A 12162-nucleotide genomic window follows, 5' to 3' on the forward strand; every position below is an offset into this window, starting at 1 on the left:
TTCTTTAGTCGACTGAACACTGATGTCATATCTTTCTCAATAATGATAAACAAAGATAAACTCAGATTTTGCTTTGAGTGGTAGATAGGATTAGGGTTATCTCACATTTCCTTTAATAGAGAGCCAAAGAGTACTATTTGAGGAATACTAATTATATTGGCTCAAGGAGTAAATATGGAATGTTGTTCATCCCACCATGGTCCATGTGAATATTTTAAGCTTTCTGACATACTTAAAAAAAAAAAAAACCTTCCCTAATTGCTAATTGCTGATAACAGTAGTTAACATTTATATGTGCCAGGCAGAAGGGTAAGTGATTACCATTCACGGTCTCTCTTAATTCTCCCAATACTGAGAGGAGGTCTATTTGATTTTCATTTGATAGCAGGGAAGCACCTTGCTCAAGGACATACTTAGTAAGTGTAAGTGACAGAGCCAGAATTGCAGCAGGACAGTCTGGCCCTAGAATCCATAATCTTAACAAGAATTCTCTACTGCCAGTTTTGTGAGGGGTCATTCTAGCTGTGTATTTAACAATAGGCGTTGATGAATCTGTGAAACTTCCTTAAAGAGCAGCATTCTTAAAAAAATTTCTGAGAGTGTACCTAAAACTGCCCCCAAAGCCCATAAACACAGTACCTTAACTTGAAAGGATCACCTTTAGCAGTAAAAAGTCACTTTATTTCAGTTTTGTATTCAATTTTTGGCGCTGCTGCAGAGGTTAGCAACTAAAGGCTGGTATGGTTAGGTATGGTTATTGAGTCCTTCCATTAGAAAGTTCCTTGTTATCATCAGCCCTCTCTAACGAATTTTTAACTTTTGAATCATATGCCTAAGTTAGAACTATAAAAATACAAAAATCCCTCTTAAACAGCTTTTTAAATTCTGTTGGCTCATTCCTGGATGTCAACAACACCTAGAGGATTTTGAGGGATGGGTGAATGGAGGACTGTGCAAAGGAGGAACTGCTTTGTGGTTTAACAGCAAGATGGAAATAAGATAGGGAGCTTTGACTGAGAATGGTTTGGAACCAGGATGGCACAAAATCATAAGGTCATTGAGAGTAACTAAATGGGAGTTGTAAAAACAAGGATGCATTGGAACAGCATAATTCCATTTCATAAATCATGGGCCAAGAAGAGACCCCGAGGAATTATTTGGTCATCACCGTCCTTTGTGCCTCGGGACAGGATTGCATCTAAAGCCAGATGTCATTTCATAGAGCCTGGGGGGTGGCGGGGCAGAAAGGGTGGGAGACCTAACTGATGGGAATTATAGTGGTTAATGTATCAGGTAGCCTAATGCATCAGTAGCTTTTCAGTTTTTGAAAGAATTTGAAGAAAAAAAAGGGATTCAGAATTGAGTTTTAGGAATTCAGGGAGGCAGAAGTATTTTTATATTTTAGATAGTAAAATTTTATTTTAAGAGAACTACCTAATACTGTACAGAGTATATATTTTGTTTAAAAACATTCTTACCCAGTTTTCTTTCTCCCCAGTTCTGAATGTTTGTGGAATACTGGGCCAGGGGACTGACTTTTTTGTAAAATTTCAATGTGGTCCTACTTAAGAAGGATAAGTAAAGATTTAATACTAAAAAGTGACACACACGGCTATTAAATAAATACAAATGGAAAGTTTTCTCCCCCCTTCTTGCGGTTAAAGGACAACATAGTTCTGTGAAGAATCTGGTTTGACAGCTGTTAAGAAGAATTCAGTATAGATTTATCTCTAGGCAGCACATTTGAACAAGTAATCACAATGAGACGGAACACAGAAACATTTCCAAGTATATTAATGGAATAGTGCAGCTCCTACTAGAGATAAGTAAGGCTCCCCCCCACCAGTTCATACACATCATACACATATGCAACACCACAAGACACAGCAGTGGGATGAGAAAGGATGAGGGATTGAGATGCCAGGCTACCACAAAATGTCACCAATTACTTAACATTTTAAGACTAGACAAAGGGTCCTTTATTTCCAAAGGACGGGGGTGAGGAGGAAAGTCACATTATAAATCTGATTCACTGTGCTCAACAGTCAAAACAACACAGAACTCAACATTCAAGACAAAAACAGACCTTTATTTTCTTTTATAATTTTCAATTGGTTTCCTTGATTTTTTTTCTCAGAAGAATACCAATTAAGTCAACTGGGGATACTGTGGCAACTTTGCGAGCATATGAAAGCACCTTTATTTTCTTCTTTTTGCTCTCTTCTTCTTTGTCTCCTCTCTTCTGGCTTCTCTTTTTTATACTTTGGCTTTTATTCTTCTAGAAGAGGCTTGCTTTGGAGGATGAGGCAAGCAGTTGTTGAGTTCTGCTTCCCAACTGACTTTCTTTCAATGTTCAGCCATTTGGAGCACTGGCGGAAAGCCAGATCTTTTGTAACTTGAAAGAATGTTTTCTGAATGTTGGCAACTTGTAGAAGACCACATGCAAACCACAGGACCTATATAGGAACCTTCTGCAATTCCTAATGAGGATGTGTATCACTGCTACAGTGAAATTTTAATTTGTATCCAATTTATTCAGGAATTCTGGGTCTGTGCAGAAATAAATTCCCTCCCAAATTTTATTTACGTTTACAATGCGTAAATTAGTCCTTTATCAGATGACATACTCTTTTCAATTTTATTAAAGCAAAATGAACATACACATTTCTCTTTCTGACATAAAATTTCATTGGCTGATAATCTGAGGATCACAATGAAGTTACTGAGGTTGATTTGTATTCTGTGTGGCGGGGCTGGGGGGCGTCATTTCTGGCTGTGTCCTACTTGGCAGGGGAGAAAGAAGACCCTCTATTTTCTCATTCATACTCTAACTACACTATGAAATATGGGGACTCTAGGAATGTGGCATCACAGCGATTCACTGTCTGGTTGTTTCAGGTTGCACAGGACTTCCGGGCGGTGATTAAAAAAAAAAAAAGCTCAAGGGGAAAAAAACACGAGCTAATGCAAAATAATATGTAGTTTGTTGAAACTTTCCTGCAAATGGCTTATTAGCAGATGGTAATGCCTCTCTCACATACTAAAAGGTGTTTGGTTGACGTATTTCCCTACATTCATGATCGATGGTTTCCGAACTTTTTTGATTATGCATCTTTACCAGTTAAAACACTTGCATTGTTGATAACTTACATACATGTATTAATGTATATTAATAGATATGCACGTTATAAAACAGACACAGAAAATAAATTCGAAAGGAAGAGTTATAAAACCTGAGGAGAAATTCTAGTTGTTTTTTTTTTTTTTTCTCCTGTAGCTTAATGGTCCCATATATACTGGGACGAGGCTGACTTTCTCTGAGCAAAGTATGCCTCCCTCTCCTTTGCATTCCCTACTCTTCTCCCGGGCATGGTGCCTTTGGCACTCAGCATTTAAAGTGAGTGATGGTCTCCTCTACTTTATACATAAAGTAGTCCAAAGATGTCTCCCTATCCTGTGACTGTGTAATTTTTATGACAGCTTACTGTGTGATTTCGTTCAGGTTTCTTTGGTGCACATGAGGGAGAGCAGAATACGAACTCGGAGACCTAAGTTTCCCTGCCCCTGGAATGACAATGTCGAAGGAGAGGAACAAAAGAAAACAAAACAAAACGTGATGCGGTATACCAATGGGGCCCTTGAAGAAGCAAGCCAACCACCGATAATCATTTCTGGGACATGTTTTGGAAGGGAAGTGTGCTCTTTTAAAATTGGACAATGATGTCCTCATGGAAACAGTTGTTCCTTCCACAACACAGCTGGGCAACAAGCACAGCAGACTGGGAAAAGCTAAGTCACAAGTGGGAGAGAAGGCTGGACATAGTAGCATTAGTCACTGGTCAGATGTGAGAGGCATTTGTTCTTGCGCAGCCGCAGAGCACTCGGAGGCTTCCAGGCTGAGGGTGTCACGTCTGTCGAGCACTATTCTTGTCATGAAGGGCAATTAACATTTGCATTGAGGCACAGGACCAGTTTCTGTGAATACTAATTTACGAGCACGCCATAATAAACAACTTATTTATATGTAAGGTGCCAATTAAACTTTTAATGGGTTCAATGTAGACAGGTTTAATGTTTCTCGGTTTTAAGCTAAAGATGGTTATGTATTCAGGAGTTTACACTATAATTTGAATTGTCTTATGATTAAATATTAGATCTCCTAATTCATGCTTTTATATAAGCCGATAGCTATGCCTAGCATTGTAGAACTGGAGACAAGGCAGTTTGCTATAGCAGAAAAGGAAAAAGGAGAAGATTTTAAGAGCTGGCTTTTACCTGTTGATCTGTACTCAAGCACCCTTTTCATAATTAAAAGTAATTTACATCTTTGGGGCAAAATAATGATGAAAAATGATTTTAAGAGAGAAACACCTTTCTTTTAAAAGAAGAGCTGGAGTGAATCTTTTCTAAAGAAGAACATGTGAAGCCCATCCTTGTTAAGAATGACCTTGTGCTTCATCAAAATTAAGTAGAGCCCATGCTAGTGTCAGGCAATCCCTTCTGCACAATAGTAAAGCACGCTTACTTCCAAGAAGATGTGCCCAAAGAGGCAGAACTGAAGTTGATCCTGCATTCACTCTCCGAGCATGTAGTTTCTGCCAAATTGTGTGGTTTAATGCCATAAATAAGCAGTGGTTGAATTTTCTGGGCCCTACAGCAGTTTTGATGATGAGTAGTTCAGATGGTAAAGTCTTGGTATCCTTGGCACTGATTTATTGATCCACAGGGAAGGTTCTTTGAAGGACAATCACAGACATAAATGACAGATTCTAGATTTGCCCATAGAATTCAGAAAATTTAACTAGTAGAGACATGGAGGTCAAAGTACTTGGCTCTCAGGCAGGAATTCATAAAGAGGACAGTTTAAAACCAAAGTGAAGACACGATTATATTCAAAAATTGATGTGGAGTCACACCATATGCCTTAACGAGAACAAACAAAAATTCTTTTTATCGTAACATTTTACTATGCTTCAACAGTGAGAATGACCCAAGGTGATCCTACTAATATTAACTGCCAACAAAAAGCTTTTCAATGGATTTCTAAATACTACAACCATTGTTTTCATATATACTTTAAAAACACATTAAAATGGTTAGAGCACAGAGGCAATTGTAAGGCAGATCAATGTGATTTTTATTCACAACACAAATTCCATTTGTGAGAAAGAAGCAGAGATTACTTCTCTTTGGATATTTACTATCAAGCATACTTAGCAAATTATTTAGCTATCTAAAAAGATTTGATACCAACTGGTCATATTTTTATTTTTAAGTAATTTATATTTTTACAGGTATTCACATTATGCAGTACCACACACTGCGGCGACAGGAAGGAGAAAAAACATTTCCAAATACAATGTTAAATTATTTGTTCATTGCACAGTATGAAATATCCATTGATTAGCATTGAAATTATTACAGAGTGTCTTAATCCAACTAAATTAAGGAAAATTCACATCCACTACAGAAGAAAAATAAGCAATATTGAGCCATAGGGGACCCAGTTACATAGTATTAAATAATATCTGAAGCTAGTTTGAAAGACATCCAGACAAAATACTTTTTCAAAAGTGAGAACCACAGCCTATAGATTTGGAAAATTTTACAGAAAAAGAATAGCTCATGCCTGTCCTATGAGGCAACACCATTTGTATATAAGTGCCAAGAAATAAGGAGAAAGTTAGGATTTTAGCTGAGGAATCTATAAAGCCTGGCATGAGGAATTTTCTTCATTAGTGTCACCGAAAGCAGTCTCTGTGTTGCACCTGAATACACTTGATAATAGAAGAAACATAGTAAATTTCAGAGCAGGGTGTGTATACCTTGCCTTAATAGGTTACACTTAGTTTAGTACAATACAGCACGTCAAGTTTTAAAAATGCAAAATACACTTAATACACAGAATTTGCTTCCTCTGCTTTGCCTTAAAGAGGCCACCAAGGAGTCCATTAAATAGCCAGGGTATTCTAGTTATCGGAGCTGATCCCTCTCCTTTCCTGGTGTCGGAAGAATACAACTGAGGTGTCACCACACACAGCCCTTGCCCAGTCAGTACCCTTCCCCTTCCGTTCTCCCACAGAAACGGCAGTTTTCTGTCACTGTGCTCCATCTTGATGGGCTTTGATCTTATGCTAGTCCCAGTGTAGGAAGCTTGCATTCTTCTTAAGAGTGGCCTGCCCTTCTTAATATCCCTTTAGGGAGGCCCCCAATCCAACACACTTGATGATCTAAGCTTTTTAAAAGTCAGTTTTCTGTTATAAACAGCAAGGACGAGGCCATTTTAGTTGCTTGCAAGAGGTTGATGTTGAGTCTGCGCCGTGCCGACTCTCTCCGATCTAAATTCTCTAAACATTAGCTTATCAATCTGTGAGTCCAATGGGTTGAGTGCCAACAGAAGTGGATCCGATTTGGCATGGAGAGGTTCTACCAACTCTCGCAGTGTATTAGCCTAATATGATAAAGCAGTGATACAATATGATGAAAGACCTGCGAGTGCCATTATTTCCAAAGCACATTAGTATTTGTATTCGAAATACCATCATGCAATACCCATGAAGAGAAAAGAGAAAAAAATGGCTAGAATTGCATATGGTTTTAATACCATCATGTCTTTCTGTTGGCATGCAAGTCTACTTGGCCATAAATGGGACAGTTTTTGTTTTATGCTCGGTTATCTGGAAACGCCAACCTTATTATACAAAATAATGCACAGCGCGGATACATCTTTTCCCACTTCTATGCTTGCATATGCACATCTGTAATTCTAATCAGAAAAGTTTATGGTCAAAGTATTCTCCATATACATGTAAAATGATCAGTCTTCCAAGAAAATGAAACTGTATTTCTGTAGGAGAGCTTCCCTCGGATTCATCCAATCAAGAAGCACGAGGAAAAATTTCCTGGTCTGCCTTCTACCTAACTGCCCTAATCCCTATGAGACCACGTGTTCATCAGTGAGACAGAAGAGCCCAGCTAGCAGGGCTCCAATGAGGAGGCCGCCCGCTGACCCATCCAAAGTGGAGAGAAATGAAAAGCCCTCACAGGGTAAGCATGGTGAAATGGTGACTTTACACCTGAGCGTAGGCCATATGGCGAGGAATTAAGAAACAAGAGACCAAAATTTCTAAATGATGTGGGCAACAAAGAACAACTGGGATAAAAGAAGCTGTGATCTCTTTTAGTTCATTTTCTTTTGGGTTTGGGGGAATCCAAAAATTGTCATCGCGCACAAATCAGCCATATTTTTCTTTCTAGTCCGAGGCAGATTTCTATCTCCAATATCCCCATGGTATCCTTTTTTTTTTTTTTTTTTGAGTTCTATCAAGGAACAAAGTGGGAGAGGGAACAGATAAAGCCTATTGTTCACTACCACCTCCCTTAGAAAATGGAAGGCTGCAATTGCCCATAGCATAGCATCTAGATAACAGGACACAGTGTAGTTCAGAAATCGGCAGAACTTTTATTATATCATATCCTTCTTTTGCAGAAAAGGGCTAAACATTAAGTAATCAGAGGGAAGTCAAATGAAAGAAAAGACAATACAGCATTTTAGAAAATGATAGTCCTGGAACGCTAGCTCTGCCTCCCACCGCTTTGTTCCAGAAGGTCATGGAGTTTCAAATGGCAAAATCAGAGGCAAACTACCTTGGGCACAAGGTCGTTTCTAAATTTAAACTGTTCCTAATTTGTCTAAGCAATTCAAACATTTTGTAAGCTGTTTTCAGCACATCCCTCTTTCCCCCTCAGAAACAACGTTACACAAGGGGCTTAATTTCTGGTGCATTTAACCCATGCTGAACCTGAACAAGAGCCCTGAGAGTTAAGTCACATGTCAGTTACATGTGTGATAATGTTTCTGTGTGATTGCTGAATTCCAGTAGGGAAGGCTGCAAACCCCCTTGTCAGTGGAGCACCTTGCCAGAGTGCAGGATGGCGGGGTTCGGGGGGTGGATGGCTACTCGGAATGGCTACAACTAGTTTCCCAGTCCGGACAGAGAGGCAGGGGAGAACTCCTTAGGGAAAGGTGTTTGTTCCACTAGTGGTGGTCCGGACGCTGGCTACCAGATCTCTGGGGTGGAGGTTGTTCAACACAGATTTCGGGGCCTACCTCTAATCTACTGGATCAGAATTTCTGGGCACGGAACTCAGGAATCTGCATTTAGAGCAAGCAACCCTTTTGATTCTTGTGCCCACCGCCGTCCGCGACCCCGCTGTAGGCCAGGCACATTGGGATGGGCTGCACCGGGGCTCGGGCGGATTGGACAGATGGCAATTTTGTACCGCGTATACGCATAGTTTGTAAGTCGCAAGCGCTGCCCGTGTAACACTGTGTGTCACCCCTCACACAAATTCAAGGTTTTTTGCTGAGGAACTGGATGCAAATATCTTTGTCTACAGAGAATACAGCAAGATAAAGGAGGCCTTGGTAAACTGCTTGAAAAAATTCCTTTAAGCTTTATTTTTAGGTAGTGTTAAATAGTTCCTCTTTATATTTGAGGTGCATGGAATGACTGTAAAGTTACTTCCAGGCTCAGGGCCCCTGAATTCACTGTCTGCCCCTGCGTTCGGAATCTGCAGGGTGAGCAGCAGCCCGGGCAGACAGGCCGGGCAGCTCTGCGGGACTTGTATGTGGCTCATCTACAGGGAATTTCCAGAACACAAACCAACCCGCTTCGTAAATGATACTGTTCCATGAAAGCCTACCCTGGACATCGGGAAATCTCATACTTATATGTGTCTGTAACTTTTCCCAGTCCCTTTCTGGTTCTCAACATCCTCTCTCTTCTCTCCCTTTGTACTTCCCTTGGACCTTCTCTCCCTCCCTATTTCTCCCCTTCTTCTTTGCAGCTGACAACTTCATTTATCCCCCAATAGTCACAATATCCAAACCAGTTACAACTGATTTATTATAATAAGACTAATTTTATTCCTTTTTGAAAGAACAGGTGGAAATTACATGTTCCTTATAATAAAACAACAAAACTTTAAATTATATGGCTCCTGATGGTTTTATATTCTTTTGGCCAGTATCCTAACTATAAAAATATTCTCTACTTCCTGCTATTAAAAGAAACTTCACTACTTAGCCGTCCTTTAACCAGTTACATTTTCAAACAACAGCAGTGTTCTATCCTGTCTCAAGAAAATCAGTAATGTTTCTGTTTGACATGTTACTTAACAAATATTTATTGAACTTCCACTCATCACTGAAACCTCCAGTTGTGAGGCCACCAGCCCAGCTGGATAAAAAGAAACAGATCCTGTTTCCCTGTTACTAAACCCCTTGAGATTTGAAAAGTGAACCCAGAGGTAATACCATGTCGGGTCATGTATAAGATAACTTATTGCCGTCTGGATCCATTTCCTATGCAAGCTCTTTACAGACTGTGTCTACGAAACGATTGTTGAGGAGGATTTTTTTTCCCTTTTTGTTTCATAAATTTTTAAAAATCTCCCCACTAAGAATCATACAAATAATAGGGATTCTAGAAACGTAAGTTTTAGAAATGTAATCAGCCTTCTAACAGCGAGCCTGCAGGGAAGAGCTGATGATCCTTCAATCAAATACCCAAGAATTAGATTATGAGGTAAGCACATAGGCACAAATACTTGCAAGAGAATGATCAAGTTTGAATTCAAAATAGGTGACAAAAATCTTTTTCTTAATGAATGAAAGAGAATAAAAAATGGGAAAATGGAAATAAGTGCTTAAGCTGCGACAGCCTTTGAAAAATTCCCACTTCTGAGTTCTAAGAGAAAATTTGGTTCCATCCACACCATTATCAGTGAGATTGAGGGCAAATTTAAGGGCAAGGCTCCCGATTGCTGGTCTTAAGCAGCTTGCAGATAACAAAGGTCACCGAGAGCAGACATCCAAGCAACACTGGAGTTCCCAGGAGAGTAGGAGTGGTTTTGTGTGCTTAAAAAACCAAACCAAAACAAAACCCAAACTTCTTTAACATTATTATCTGGAGCCTCGCCTTTTAAATGTGTATTCAGATTCAGGTTTTTCCTTTTTGAATATCTAACATCAAGAACTGATAATCGGGGGCGCCTGGGTGGCTCAGTGGGTTAGGGCCTCTGCCTTCGGCTCGGGTCATGATCCCAGGATCCTGGGATCGAGCCCCACATGGGGCTCTCTGCTCAGCTGGGGAGCCTGCTTCCTCCTCTCTCCTCTCTCTCTGCCTGCCTCTCTGCCTACTTGTGATCTCTGTCTGTCAAATAAATAAATAAAATCTTAAAAAAAAAAGAACTGATAATCGGTAATACTTAGTGTCAATCTTGAAAGAGTGGGCTGATGATATACCTTGGTTCAGAATGTTCCAACCAAAGACACTTGTTAACCGTGAGGGCCTATTTTCTTGTAAAGGCTGAAGTTCAAAAAGACAGGATATGAGATGTAAAAATACTGTTTGCTTATTTTTTCTTTAGTACCATAGGGGAAAGGAACTGGAAAGACTCTATTTTTATTTTATGAATCAAAAGTAAAATTTTCTTTCTTTTTTTTAAGATTTTGTTTATTTGACAGAGAGAGAGAGAGAGATCACAGGTAGGCAGAGAGGCAGGCAGAGAGAGGAGAGAGAGGAGGAAGCAAGCTCCCTGCTGAGCAGAGAGCCAGATGAGGGGCTGATCTGAGGACCCTGGGATCATGACCTGAGCCAAAGGCAGAGGCTTTAACCCACTGAGCCACCCAGGCGCATTGGAAAGTATAATTTTCATGACAAAGTATTCTTTTTTAAAATAAAGTGATAAATAGTAAAAGGTAATATATTTTGTTCTTATTCTTAAAGCACTTATAGGGATCTTTGAGTAGCAGTTCCAGGTAAAATAAAATATTTGATAAACCTAGCCATAGGCGAAACAGATAAGGAAATACTGTTTCCAGATAATTAGAATGTTCCTCTAAATTGCTAAATCACAGTTCTATCCTTTGTGCATAATTCACAGGAGACAGAGTATTTCCTTATGAAAGTAGTTTCTCATCTTAATGTACCTATTGCTACACTATGACATTAGCATGCATTTAGGACTCAGTTATTCCAAGTATACCACCCATTCTGTTTTTTTCTACCTGCATTAAAAACCACTTTCTGAAATAAAGGCACATCCAAAGTACTCTCTAAATGTAACATCTATTAGCAACCTTTGAAGAGGTCTTTTATATTTAATAGTCACAGAAATACTTGATATGTTAATTCAATTTATCACCAGTTTATTTTCAATGATGTGTCTAAAGATATTTCTGAAAAATGCACTCTGGAATTTGGCCATGTTATATTGTTATCCTAAATATCACCAATCAGACTTTAAAATAGAAAATGGGAGGGGGGTGTGGCTCCAGAGTGGCTCAGTCAGTTAAGTGTCTGATTCTTGATTTTGGCTCAGGTCATGATCTTAGGGTTGTGAGATGGAGCTCTGTGTCGGGCTCTGTGCTGGGGCTGGAGCCTGCTTAAGATTCTCTCTCTCCCATTCCCTCTGCCCCCCCCCAAAAAAAAAGAAAATGGGAGGAGTTCATTTTTATAGACATGCATTATTCAGTGAGGATTTAATGGGTACCTATGGGTATGTATACTATATCAAATGTAGGATAAAAATACAAAGATTATGGTCTGATCTCAAAGAGTTCATGGTGTAGTTGAATGACCCTTTCTCCATTTCTGTCTTAAAATTTTATAGTTAAGGATTATCAATAAAATTAAACTCTACTTTATGAAATACAAATATATATGTATATATATACACATATAGACATATTTAAACTCAACTGTATGATTATAATTATATAATTACCCTAATGTATATTATATGTAATCATAATATATAATTACATTAATAGTATATTGTATGGACACATTAATTTAAATTGATTAAATGCATTTGGAATACATAGAAAATATGAGTATTTGAAGTTTAGGGCACATTTAAAGAATGGTTAAGTTGGTGCAGCCACTTTGAAAAACTGTGGAGATTCCTCAAAAAATGAAAAATAGAGCTATACTATGACCTTGCAATTGCACTACTGGGTATTTACCCCAAAGATACAGATGTAGTGAAAAGAAGGGCCATCTGTACCCCAATGTTCATAGCAGCAATGGCCACAGTCGCCAAACTGTGGAAAGAGCCAAGATGCCCTTCAACAGACGAATGGATAAAGAAGAT

At 39.0% G+C, this 12162-nt stretch overlaps 1 protein-coding gene across 5 annotated transcripts in view; it reads right to left on the reverse strand.

Moving 5' to 3' along the window:
• The window catches only part of CNKSR2 (connector enhancer of kinase suppressor of Ras 2), a 282671-nt gene that overhangs the window by 6015 nt on the left and 264494 nt on the right, over positions 1–12162 (reverse strand). Inside the window, exon 21 of one of the 5 annotated variants that reach the window (XM_082718293.1) lies at positions 5120–6451. The exons of the other annotated variants lie outside the window; for them this stretch is intronic. Coding sequence (XP_082574419.1) covers positions 6447–6451 — 5 coding nt within the window. The 3' untranslated portion in view covers positions 5120–6446. Of the gene's footprint in view, positions 1–5119; positions 6452–12162 lie in introns of those variants that run through there. 5 annotated transcript variants of the gene reach the window in all.

The sequence above is a fragment of the Mustela nivalis genome, assembly GCF_964662115.1.
Source record: "Mustela nivalis genome assembly, chromosome: X".
NCBI lineage: Eukaryota > Metazoa > Chordata > Mammalia > Carnivora > Mustelidae > Mustela > Mustela nivalis.